The sequence below is a fragment of the Psammomys obesus genome, unplaced genomic scaffold (assembly GCF_907164565.1).
Source record: "Psammomys obesus unplaced genomic scaffold, mPsaObe1.curated_primary_1811, whole genome shotgun sequence".
Classification (NCBI taxonomy): Eukaryota; Metazoa; Chordata; class Mammalia; order Rodentia; family Muridae; genus Psammomys; species Psammomys obesus.
Genome location: NW_026592732.1, coordinates 11,096,517 through 11,110,361, shown reverse-complemented (window position 1 = coordinate 11,110,361; position 13,845 = coordinate 11,096,517). Strand labels below are relative to the sequence as shown.

Here is a 13,845-nt window from a genome sequence, read left to right as displayed (position 1 = left end):
TCTTGAGCATATGTCTGCTGTCCCTCTCTTGAGCATATGTCCGCTGTCCTTCTCTTACGCCACACTCCATTCTAATATTCCAGTAGGTAGAACAGAAAGATTTTGCCTTTATGAACTGATTTCTGCTTTAATAAAAAGCAGATATTAAACCAACAGTTATGCAATTAATTGTATGCAAATATGCAAATGAAACCAATAAATGAAACAAAAGAGAAAGAAAGGTTAACAGGCAAAAAAAAAAAAAAAAAAAAAAAAACAGTTCAGGTTGCAGAACCAGAAAAATCTTCCCCAAGGAATTTTAAAGCTGACAGTTAAAATGTGAGTGGTACAGGGTCCAAGTAGGTTCCATAGTAATGGGAACAGGGACTGTCTCTGACATGAACTACTCTTTGATTACCTCCCACTCAGGGGGGTGCAGCCTTACCTAGCCACAGAGGAAGACAATGCAGCCACTCCTGATAAGACTGGGTCAGGCTAGGGTCAGATGGAAGGGGAAGAGGACCTCCCCAATCAGAGGGGCATGGGTGAAGAAGAGGGAGGAAGAGAAGGATTGGGAAGGGAGGGGTGGGGAGCTAGAGGTGGGATACCAAGTGAGTAAACTGTAACTAATAAAAATTAAAAAAAAAAAAAAGTGACACAGTGGGAAAAAAATGTGAGTGGCGTTTACTGAGGCAAAAGCTCAGGAGAAAGCCTGGTCAGGGATGATGCAAAGGTAGCAGCAGAGGAGAGTGCTGGGAGCAGGAGACAGAGCATGGAGAAGCCAACAGGAAGTTGAGTCTAAAGACATGACCCAGGCCAGGAAGCCTGCAGCGCTTTTCTCCTCTTGGGGTTCTGTTCCCTGGGAAGAACAGAAAGAGTACAGCAAGGCACTAAGAGCAAAGGCAGTCCTGGGCTGGAGCAGCATTGAGAGACGGGGCCAGCCTTAGAGGAAAAGGGCCTAAGTCTTCCCTGTGGTTAACGTCTATGGCCTTAATCTCTAGTTTAAGAATTATTTTGTTATTTATTAATTGTGTGTGTGTGTGTTTCCATGTGTCCATCTATATGGGTGGCCACTGAGGCCAGAGGAGGGTGTTGGAGCCACTGGAGCTGGAGATCCAGGCTGCTGCGAGCCACCCTGTGGGTGCTAGAAACAAAATTCTAAAGGAACAGCAAGCACTCTGAACTGATGAGTCAGCACTCTAAACTGATGCATTGTCCCTTGTAATCTTTTCAAATGAAAGCTAAAGATGCTGAGGTGAGGCTGGGAGGCTTGCTCTGCAACCGTGAGGATCTGAGTTCAAACCTCCAAAGCACATTAAAGCTAGACAGGGTAGCATCTGCCTGCAGTTCCATGCTCTGATGGTGAGGATAGCATAGGAGAGTTTCTGGAAGTTTTCAGAGCACGCAGACTGAAACAACAAAGAGAGAAGAGAGACTGTCTCAGACGAGGGGGGAGGTGAGAACTGAAACCTGAGTGTCCTTTTACCTCCACATGCGCATGGAGCATGTACATACCACACACACACACACTCACACACACACTCACACACACACAAACTCACACACACACAAACTCACACACACTCACACAAACACACACACTCACACACACACACAAACACACACTCACACACACACATTCACACACTCACACACACACACACTCACACACACACACTAACACACACACACTCACACACCCACGCACACACACACACACACATACACACACACACACATACACACGCACACACACACACACAGGCACACACTCACAAACACGCTATATTCTACATCTGGACACAGATCTGCCTTACCTTTTACTTTGTCCTTACCCCCAAGCCAGATGTCAGAAACAGAGTAGGTCTTTCATAAGAGCTCATTGCTGGGCACAGGGCATGTCTGGAATCTCCACAGCAGGATGCTGAGGCAAGGAGGTCTCAGCTCTACACAGTCGGGAGGGACACGGGGAAACCTTGTCACAAAACAGTGCAAACCAGAAGCCCCGAGCCCCTCTTGACTGATAAGTTAAAGATCACAAAGGTAATGGGAACATTTCATGTAGTTCCTCTCCATACTTAAAAGAGAATCCTGGAGTTTACCCAGCATGCTTGGGAATTATGGGAAAGAATGAAATCCTCCGAAACCAGAAGTTGTGGTGAAAGAGATCATCTCAAGAGAGAGCCTACAGGGCAGGCTATCCACCACTTCCAAGGAATGGCATGGCATTTTTAAGGAATGTTATTTGTATAGGAATAATGACTAGAAGGCAAGTAGACTTAGTGATAAACCCATTGTGAATGCCTTTCCAGGGAAGACGTTTTTATACTGTGAGCCCCATAAGAGAATCAAGGAGGTTTTGGAAGAAGAACTCTCTATCAAGAGGGATGAATGCCACGTGAAAAGCCCACCCACAGGTAACCTCAGCCACAAGAAGTACGTTTGCTAAGTGAATGTGAAATTGTCTATTTGATGGCAGGATGATTATTTTATTTGTAATGAAATGATAATCATCAAGTGAAGCAAGTTCCTAGGAAATCTTAGAACTTTTTTTTTTTTTGCCTATGTCCAAATATATCTCTACATGTAGAGGAAAATGAACTAAATCTTCAATACATGCTTTGCTGTCCATAATTTAGGATGGTGTTCTTTCTATTTAATAGTGAGTAGAACGGTTTCCCACTCCTGGGACACACAGCAACATCTTCAGATTTATCAGTGTAGCCTGGGTGTCTAGACTACCAAGTTCCTAGGTGATCGGTGCTCCTAGTACAGAGACCCTCCCCGCCAACCGCCGTTCTGGCAGGATGTGAGCCACTGAGGTCAGATCACCCACAAACCCCGTAGAAAACAAACAAAACCACAGCACCCGAGTGGCACAGCTGGGCACTGATAGCTCTCAGGATGCCCATGCTTTCTTCCAGACATCAGTCTAAGATGACTGGCCCTTCGTACCCGTGATTTCTTTTCAGCAACTGATCGCTAGGAGAATATTTCCCGGCTTTCAAATAACCAGGCTTTCATTACAATGCTGCTGGGCTCCTGAATTTTGCTAGAAGAAATAACTAGGTAAGCAAGATGGCTCATGGGGTAAAGTACCTGCTCTGACAGAAAGCCTATTGACCTGAGTTCAATCCCTGGAACCTACGCGTCCTAAATTTCATCCATGTTGCTGGTGTGCAACACCCTGCCAAAGCGACTCCAGTGGAATTCACAATTACTCAATTCACAATTCCGGGTCCCAGTCCATCATGGCAGGGACATCAAGGCAGGAAGCAGCTAGACACAGCCACAGTCAGAAGCAGAGAAAGAAAGTGCAGACACGTGTGCCCACTGCTGAGCTTGCCCTCTGTACTCTGATTTCAGTCTAGGACCCCAAGCCCAGGGGATGCTGCCGCCCAATGTGTGACTGGGTCTTTGCCCATCAATCAGCACAATCAAGGCAATCCCCCACCAACATGGCCACAGGTTGACCTGATTTTGACAATCCCTCACTGAGACTCGCTCTAGGTTGAGTCTAGGTTGTGTAACATTGACAGGACTAACCATCACACCTTGTAAAGGTGGAAAGAAAGGACTGACTTCACAAAGCCCTGCCCTCCTCCTCATGCTACAGCAATGCAACCCCATCCCCCCCCCGAACATCATGCCTACACACAATACTGATTTAAAAAATAAAATAAATAAGAGAAACAAACCCAGGACTCCAGTGTTTCAGAGAACTGGCCATCTTTGGGGAGGGGGGGGACTGTTCTGGGAAGGTGGAACCCAGGCCCCCTAGAGGTTTCTGATAAGAGATGCTGACAGCGGCAAGTCACATGATCCCGATTCCAGCCTACTCCACATTGCTAAGCAGCCATGGGTGTTTGCTTTGGGGCCTTACTGCATCACCAATGACACACAGCATCTTCAAAAAAAAAAAAAAAGCCTCAAGTGTACACTACATGCTGCGAATAGATGTGGAATGACCTACGTGCACTATGTTCTGGGTGGTTAAGCATCTTTTTTTCAAAATTATTATAATAGTTTAGATTCAGCTTTCTTGTTTTGAAGAACCACATAGAAGTTCTATAAGGAGGAATAACATTTCTATAAGGAGGAAATGAGTGTTGTGTAATTCTTACTGAGTGCATCTGACTGTGAGACAGGCTGAGAGAATATGAAATAAACGTTCTATTTTTGTTAAGTATTTTCAAATAGTCACTTAGTATGCAGCTACCTGGGCTGCATTTTTTATAAAATCCACCAGAGGGCGCACAAAGGTACCATTTCGCCTAGAAAACTCTCATTCTAAATTAGCTTGTGCTTTAAAGGGCTCCTCCAGAATAGATAACTAGTATCCAGAGAGAGTGGTAAACTCCTCCTGCCTAGCTGCAGTCCGGGCAGCTCTTACCCAGCCATTAGACCATTAGAACAGGGGACACACTGTTCTTTGAATACCTGATGACAGCTGCTATGCCCCGGCCTGCGGGGCTTCAACGGGGTTCCTAAGGTGGAGAGATTGGAAGGAATGGGGTGGGGGGTAGGGACAAGAGATGCAAGAAATGAAAGCCAAGTCTGTTTGTCTGATCAAGGCTTCCGTTTATTAGAAATTTTTACCCAACTTATATAGGGAGAAGGCAGAAAAAAGGGGGAAGGTTAATCTGCTGCTGCAGGAAATAGGAAGAGTGCTTTCATGGGTTAACTATTGTACCTGCAAGATACCATAAGGATGTTCTCTTAAGATATATTACGGATGCTCTAACAAAGGATGTCCTCACAATCTGTCACCCATGATTTAGGGTCTAGATAACTCTTTCACTACATAGCTTTAGGTCTCCACTAAATGACCTTTGCTCTCTACTTCTTGGCTTTGGCTTCAGTAACTACCTTTGTCTCCACTAGATAGCTTTGGCTTTGGCTTCCGTAGATAGCTTTGGCTCCCTGCAAGCTGCAGCTCCTTCTTCCAGAAGACACACTATGGCATCCAGCCTGTGATCACACGCACACTCTGCCTACAGCTTTCAAGTGTGCAGTAGTGCTGTCTGCAGATGCTAAGAGATAGTGCGAGTGGCAGCTTGCCTCTGTGTCTTTATGCATCCTTTGTTCCTCTCTCTTCCCTGTTGTGACACTGTGGTCCCCTCAAGTTTGGAAACATATCCAGATTGCAAATAGCATTCCTCTTGAAAGTCAAAGCTGTGATTCCCTACCCTGTCACGTTCTCAGTGGTATCTGAGGTATCTTCTTTTCCCCTCTGAAAGCTTCAATGTGGCCTAAAGGCCATCATGCTCCAGTTCCCTGGCTCTGCTCCTATCTCTTTGCCACCTTTTCTTCCCTACTTCTGCTCTGCTACCTGACCTCCAAAATATGGATAACTCATCCCCTCCCCGCCTTTTTTGAGTTAGGGTCATTCTATAACTCCCTGGCTGTCCTGGAACTTTGTAGCCCAGGCTGGCCTCAAACTCAGACCCACCTGCCTCCCAAACACTGGGATTAAACATCCAGCATTCAGATCTTTCTCTCCCCTTATTAAATATGGCTCTGTAATGTTAATCACTCCGAAATGCATTATCGCTAGCTTTTACTTTCCCTCCTCAAACCTCGGAGCCTACTTGCCTTTCCAAATGGGTGTCTGTTTGCACTAGTGGTATGGTGGTGGGCACAGCTGCCTTCCCAATGGTTGCATGGTCAACCTCCCTAAGCTAGCCCATCCCAAAGAGAGCCCTAATTCTTCCCCCAGACCTTTTAAAACCCACTCTTCAAGGGTCTTCCTCAAGTCAAGAAGTAGCACATATTCCATTTATGTGATTAGGGCAACATATAGAAGTCAGGTCCTCAGGCTCCATTCCAGACCACTAGCTAAGCTTGCTGACTCCATGTGTGGAAGAGCCCTAAGCTTCCGCAGCTGGACGCTTGACCATCTCCATCTCTCCTCTCTCAAGCTCAGCAACAGAGCTTTCAGCTGCTTCCTCTGTGGCCTCCTAGGTCTGTTCTCTACACAGAAACCAGAATGGTCTACAAGACTGATCACATGGCCACACTCAAACCTCTACAGTGTCTTTTCATTGTTTTAAATTAAATTCCATCACTTGGGAGGGAGAGGCAGGAGGATCAGGATGTTGAAAGTTTTCTATGGCTATATCACAAGTTCAAGGCCAACCTGGAGTACAGAAAAACTGAAACAAGCAAACTCCAGAATAAGTCACGCACACACTCGCCTGCTCCCTGGGGTTCTGAGAGATTTCTAGGCCATTTAGGATTACAAAGTAAGGAGCAGACTCAGACACCACATTTAAGTCTGACCCCAACCCCATTGACTTCCTACTCAGGATGGTGTCTGGTGACATAGAGCCAAGCCCTATGGGGTTTGAGCCACTCTTCACTGGCTCGAGAGTTCAATGTTTAATGTGCCTGATGGTTCTTCCCCAGACTTCCACGAAACTAGACTATCCTACCTTTCTCCCTGGAACACCCTTTTCTTTTGTTCCTTAAGAACCCTTTGTCACCAACCTTGCCCAATATTCAAGATGGCCAGGATGATAGCCACCATCTTCTAATCTCGTCCCACTAGTGCTCTCTGAGTTCCTCCACTGTGACCTCACTAGGACACTCCTGAAATTTGTGTCTCTAGGCAGATTCTATCCTGGATGTCCCTTAAGCACTCAGGATCAGTGAGTCTAGGAAAAAACTCCTCCCGTCCGACCCCACCTCACCTGGCCAGTTTACTCCTTCCCCTGCGTCAGTATCCACCAAATGACAGGGTCACTCCAAAAAATGCCTCCGTCTCCAGGCAGCCATCATCTAGTAAGGCTTAGTTTGAAGCAAGTTTTCCAAAACATTGGCCAAATGTCAAGTTCACCCTTCAAATACACATATTTCCTATACGTGTATAGGAAATAGTAGATACTTTATCTATAGTAGATACTTTATCAGAACTAGTTGTCAACATTAAAATGTCAGGCCAGACCTGCAATTCAAACACTTAAGTGGATGTAGGGATAATCAAGAGTTCAAAGTCATCCTTGGCTACACAGAGGGTTTGAGGCCAAGCTGGGGTTATATTAGACTTTGTCTTAAAGAACCCAGAAAGGGGGCTGGGCATCAGTCATAGAGCACTTGCCCATCCCCTCCAAACAACAACAACAACAACAAAAACCAATACTGTCACATCTGAGTGTCTACAATGTATAGGGGGATTATTAGATGCCAGCTGGAAGGTCAAGAGTCTATGAGTCACTGAGCAGAAATTAAAATCTCTTGAAGTTTTCCTTCCCCTGGTCAAACCTATGAGCATGTTTACACAGGGCAGTATAGGAACATGGCTCAAAACCAGCCTTTCAAGCCCTCTCCATCGCCCAGTCCACAGACAGCCAAGCAGGAAAACAAAACAAAACAAAACAAAACAAAACGTATTTTAAAAGATAAGTTTGACTTCCCTGTGAGATCAACCTGAGGCACTGGCTAGAATCTCTAGGTGGTGGGAAGCATGCATGGGTTTGTAACTTTTAAATTTAGAATAAAAATCCACACAAAAAGGTCTTTGAATAGAAATGGTCATGGGTGCAAGGAAAGAAGAGAATCTCTAGAAGGTTCAAGGACAGGATTTGAGTCTTTTGTGCCCACTGCTCTTTCCCCTTCCTGGCCAGGTATGCGAGCTCTGAGCCCTTGCTGGCCCTGCCTTGTCCTTCTGCCTGCTGCTTAGAGGCACATGTCTAGAGCCCAGGGAGGTCACTTGCCCCAAAGAGCAGCTGTCTCAGAGGACTTCGGTGCCTCTTTTGTTCTACTTCAGTATCTCAGCTCTGGTAACTCCTTTACCCCAAACAGCACATCAAATAAACAGTGTTATTAACAGTTTCCATATCAATCTTCTTCTTTGAAAGCAGCAAACACTTACACACAATTGTATTTTGCTTTTAGGTTTTTAACACTTCTTAGCATCTGCACATATATTTTGAGTGTTTTCCTGTTCAGTTATAACCTTTAGCACTCCTGTAACTGTACCAGAAAGAGCATAGCCAAAGTTGCTTGATGCAGCTCTTATCCAGGTCTTCAGAGCCCTGCTCTAGAACTTAAACTGCTTTCTACCTCGTACATCTTCCCATGGTCCAGGGCAAACCTACAGCTATTTTATTGGTCTCTCACAGGCTGTCTTCACAGGAATTGTGGGGTAAATGCTTATGATCAATGGCATGTGAAAGCCTCTTCTCAGAGGAAGGCGACCTGTGTCTCTCTAGATAGGACAGAAGAGGAGACTGGCTTGAATGGGAGGCAAAGATTTAGGTTAGATTCAATGAACAGCTTCAATTTTGTAGGATCTTGGCAGAAGGAGTTTGTGAAGCCTTCCCTGAAGGACCTAGAAAAAGGATGACACTCATCTTTGATGGGCAGCGGCAGCTACTCACCTCTCAACTGGTGAGAGAGAGCTTGGCCGAGTTCACCCTTGGACAGTAAAATCGCTGTCCTTGTGAACCACTTATTAAACACAGTGCTCCATCTGCATCCCATCCACATCCCAGAAGATAATGGTATTATCCCCATTTCAAATCCAAGGAAATAGATACAGTGGGTTTAGAACAATTTGCCCAGGGTCTCACAGTTGGTGATGGGAAGGCTGGGACTGAAGCTCCACTCTGCTCTGAGCCAGGGGACTGTGCTCCTTCTTGGCTGGGCATTGCTTGCTGTGGAATCTTTTAGGGAGGGACCGAGCATCATGAGAACATCAGTGAGACTGCTGGTGGGTAGGAAGCCCTATGTCTGTTGAGAGTATTCACTGATAAAAATCACATGCTCAGAATCAGAGCACATCATAGCAGCTGACTGAGTTCACTAACTCAGTCAGCATGGGTTGTGCTTTTCTTTGTGATTAAAATGTCGCTTAGTCAGGGTTGCTATTGCTGTGATAAACTCCATGACCAAAGCAACCTGGAGAGGAGAGGGTTTATTTCGGGTTATCACTCTCAGGTCACACTTCGTCATGGGGGGAAGTCAAGACAGAAACTGATGCAGATGCCTTGGAGGGATGCTGCTTCCTGGCTTGCTCAGCGTGCTTTCTTATACACCCCAGAGCCACCTGCTCAAGTTTGGCACCACGCACAGTGAGCTGGGCCCTCCCTCATCTAATCATCAATCCAGAAAATGCCCCCCAGGCCTGCCCACAGGCCAACCTAGTGCGACATTTTCTCAATTGAGGTTCCTCCTCCAAAGGAGTAGCTTGTGTCACACTGACATAAAACTAACTAGCACTGAAGTTAAAGAAATACCTAAAGAGATGATGTTAGAATATGGTTGGGCTCTGGGTAAAAAGCGTTAGCGACACTTAGACATGCTGCTGTGCAGACATCCTTTACAAGACTCCAGACCTGCCATTTGCCAGTGCAAACACCATTATCCATGTGTTTAGCACCAGAACAGCAGGATCCAGTGAGTTTGTCATGGATCTTTCATGGCGACAGTAAGCCACACCTGGCTCATGGCTTTTAAGAGACTCTTAAGTCTTCTGAATGGCCTTTCATCCATGGAAATATGTCCACTTATTGAAGAAATTAAGTTAGAATCATATGGAAAGCTAAATAACATACAGAATTTGTTTTATTTATTCTTGACCCTCTTGTTTTTCAACATATGTTTACTGTACTGACTTTTCATGTCTTTGTAGAGACGCAAACATAAAAGCATATGGTGTTTTAATTCTGTAGCCGAATGCATGAAATGTATTAAAGATTAAATAGATGACAAAGACCTAGTGGAGCTTGATCATTTAAGTCAAATAAACCTTTACCCAATTAACTGGAAGCACACGATCACCAAGGAAAATACTTGTAAAACACTCTGTACTAGGAAGAAAATACCCTACTCAGTATCGATGTCTTGTTTTTCAAATGTTCACAGTGGCCTTGGATGGAATTTGGAGCATTAAACGGAATCTCCCTGTGGGAGGCATGATGCCAGGACAGCAAAGCAGAAACAGTTCACTCCCACAAGCCAAGTACTACTCAAGACATGGAGGGCTGAGAAGTAAGACCCCTGCACCCTTGACCCCACCCCCACAGGTACCCTGAGGGGGTTCCACAGCTTACAAACAAGCGGCACACCCTTAAGAACCCCAGTCAAAGGCCAACAACCCCAACCCCCACCCCCGATGCCCCCCTTGCTTCTGTCTGTCACATTTTACTTGTCTACTTTGTCGTCGTGGGACTCAAACAGTTTGGCTAAGGAGCATACTTCTACAGACACCAGGGAAGTTCATACCTAGACTTAGACTCTTTACTTCTAATACACAAGAGTTTCTTGCACTTGGCAGGCTCTGGGGGAGAAATCATGTACGTTCCTTTCTTCTAAATGGGTGACAAAAGAGAGGTGAGGGAATTAAGGAGGGACTCAGCATGGATCCCTTAGTTTCACCTATTCTAGGTAGATGGGTCACTTTGTTGAGAGTACTCCTCAGAAAACGAAAGCTTAGAAAGAGCCATTCCTCATTCCTTATTGTCTCAGGGTCTGTCATAATATCTTTAGCAGGATGTAGGAAGGAGACAGAGGTCTTGACCTAAGAGCAACGTGCAGACAATGTAGGGACACACTGGTACACGAGTCCTGAACATCACTTTGCAGCTGGGAGGTGGATCTGTGTGGAAAAACAGCAGCACACAGAAGCCAGGCATAGGTGTCCCCACTCTCGCCTCTCCCCTTTTCTTTCTTTTCAAAGATACTTTTGTTAATATGTGTATGTATTTGCTCAGTGCCCACAGAGGTCAGAGGATTAGATCTTTCAGAACTTGAGTTAAGGGCATGTTATGGTGTAGATGCTGGGGTCTAGACTTTGGTCCTCTGATAGAGCAGTACATGCTCTTAATTACTGAGTCAGCCCCAGCATATGTGTTCTTAACCAGGATATGAATCATCTCAGCAAATTCTGAAAGCACTAATTGTTTCAGATTCTTAACACATTATTCTATTTAAGAATTACAACCCCCCCCCCCGAGGGAGGAGCTGCCCTGCTAGGCCACAGAGGAGGACTTTGCAGCCAGTCCTGAAGATACCTGATAAACCAGTATCAGATGAAAGGAGAGGAGGTTCTCCCCTATCAGTGGACTTGGAAAGGGGCAGGGAGGAGATGAGGGTGGGAGGGTGGGATTGGGAGGGAAAGAGGGAGCGGGATATAGCAGGGATACAAAGTTAACAAACTGTAACTAATATTAAAAAAAAAAAAAAGAATTACACCAGCCACAAGGAATAGGCACAATCCATTTTTCAGATGAGGACACCGAGGCACAGAAAGGCTGACGAATTTACCCAGTGCTACTTAGCTGTTGCATGCAGGTGCTTACTTTGAACCCAGGCAGCCCATCTGGGGAGCCCATGCCCTCAGCTATGAGGTGCTCGGATGTTCAAAGCCCAGAAACGGGGTCTACTGACCCTAAGCAACAAGTGGGCACAACACAAGTACCACGGAAGAGGAGGCTGGGGATGGGCCTGCGAGATATGGATGATGCAGCCACGAAGCATAGACACACAAATCAAAGGACATAAAACAACAGAACTCAGCCATGGAGCCATGGAGCCATGGAGCATGGGCTGGGAATAACAAAGCAGTTGCCATTATTTACCACATGCAAGACAGGGCAGCAAGCATTTTACACATCTGGGTAGCCCACCTGATCGATGGTTATCTTTCCACTTTCAGGTAAGATAATTTGGTGATAGGAAGGACATTATGAATCCTGGTCTGAGAGATCGTGTAGTGGAAATTACCAGCCTATGCCCATCTGGCTTCCAAGCGTGTACCTTAACCACTGGCCATCATGACAGAGATCCTGGTCACTGCTAGGGAATTGGGTGGAGCCAGCCAAATCACATGGTTGTGGCTAACCAGGCACAAATGCCAGGACTGTGGCAAGGAAACATTAGAATCTGAGAGTGAGGACATTTACATTTACAACCTATAGAGAAATCAGTGCTTTTAGTAAGCCTGATTTATCCTGTGGCCCTAGCTGAATAGGCTAAGCCAGGAGGATCTCTGGAGCTCACTGGCCAACCAGCCTAGCCAAATCAATGAGCCCAAGGTCAGTGAGAGACCCTGACTGAAAGAATAAGGTGGGGACAACCAAGAAGCACTTACACTGACCCCTGGCCTCCATTACTCACACACACACACACACACACACACACACACACACACACACACACACACACACCAGCTCAATGAAGAGCAGGACAGTATCTCTCTCACCGTGGCTCAGTATTACAGTTTGTCATGAGAACCACCCACAGCTGAAGGAGCCAAAGAATCTATTGCTGCTAAGCACAGCTCTCTCTCCACAGAAGTGTGTAGGTTTCTCTACTATACTGAACAGAATAGAGAAGGTATGCAGGGAGTAAGGGAACCTCTTTATTGAATTATAAAATCATGCATAGGTTTTAAATGGATCCTGGACCTTGTCACACTTTTGAAGAGTTTTCTGTTTCATGAACCTCTGCTCTCTCTGTCTCTGTATTTCTCTCTGTCTCTGTATCTCTGTCTCTCTCTCTGTCTCTGTCTCTCTCTGTCTCTCTCTCTGTCTCTGTCTCTCTGTCTCTCTCTGCCTGATTTAGTGACTGCACAGCATGGATTGTCCTCATACCACTGGGTTTATTCATTTGCTCTCATCACTTCCTTATCCTCCACCATTTCAACAACCCAAAGGAGAAGAAAAATCATTTAGCCACCACTAAGCTTGACCATGCCCATGAAGTACAACTCAGATTCTGCTTTATTTGGGGTCCTAGGCTATTTCAAGCCATCACCTGAGTGATGCTGACACTACCCAGAACCACGCTCCAGCAGCTGGGGGCTCAGAGGCTGAACTGTGGCTCCAGGGTCATAAGGAAGTGTGTGGCTTTCGTATTCTGCTCTGCAAGTGAGCTACCATGAGCAAGATGACTCCAAAGTTAGATTGAAATGTGGCTAGGATTAAAGATCATCTCCCCAAATAAAACACATTTGCTTACATATTCTTTTTCTCACTCTAGGATAAGATGGACACATCCTTCCACAGAGATGGAACTTTCATTCTTCTAATGTCCAAAGATAGAAGAAACCCAAGCTTGTTTCTCAACTTAAAATGTATGGGGGGGGAAAGTTGTTTAGTCTGTAATACTGATATATAAATCAATCCAAAGTCATGAAATACTATTGGGAATATATATATATATATATGCTAAGAAAAATATACTTGTTTTTTAGTTTTCACAGTTGTGGTGTGTTAGGTTTCTGTTCAGCTTATTCTATTAAATGTATCAAACAAAGACATAGCTTTTCTTCATTTCAAGTTAAACATTATAAAATTGAAACTTAACCTATAGTGTAATTGGCTAGCCCATTTCCTGTTTGGTATAGAGGGTGATTGAGACATGGGTGACACAGAACAGAATGCCCAATACCTGCTGATTACATTTCCTTGCTAAATGGTAAGGAGCCAGGTGTTCTCTCACCCCCCCATCTACTATCTATCTATCTATCTATCTATCTATCTATCTATCTATCTATCTATCTATCTATCTATCTGTGTGTGCATATGTATATATTGGGTATATAATTCTGAGATAACATATAGATTATAGATAGATAATTCTTGTGAGTTTAAAAAGAGGTTAGCAAGAGAAAAACTCTTTCACCCATTTCGCAGAAATATACACATGCTGTGGAAAAACTGGAAGATAAGGAGATATGAGAGGGCGCTGGAGAAATGGCTTAGCCACTGAGAGTGCTTGCTGCTCTTGCAGAACACCCGACCCTCACACAGTGGATCACAACTACCTATAATTCCAGTTCCAGAAAACCTCCCTCTGGCCTCTGTGGACACTACAAGCATGTGGTACCAAACACTCGTGCCGGTATAACATCTGCACACA

At 45.1% G+C, this 13,845-nt stretch overlaps 1 protein-coding gene across 1 annotated transcript in view; it reads left to right on the top strand.

The window, feature by feature from the left end:
• The window catches only part of CUNH11orf97 (chromosome unknown C11orf97 homolog), a 16,435-nt gene extending 3,289 nt beyond the window's left edge, over nucleotides 1-13,146 (top strand). Inside the window, exons 2-4 of the mRNA XM_055615667.1 lie at nucleotides 2,292-2,396; nucleotides 9,847-9,972; nucleotides 12,964-13,146. Coding sequence (XP_055471642.1) covers nucleotides 2,292-2,396; nucleotides 9,847-9,972; nucleotides 12,964-12,968 — 236 coding nt within the window. The 3' untranslated portion in view covers nucleotides 12,969-13,146. The remainder of the gene's footprint in view (nucleotides 1-2,291; nucleotides 2,397-9,846; nucleotides 9,973-12,963) is intronic.
• Nucleotides 13,147-13,845: the final 699 nt, after the last annotated feature.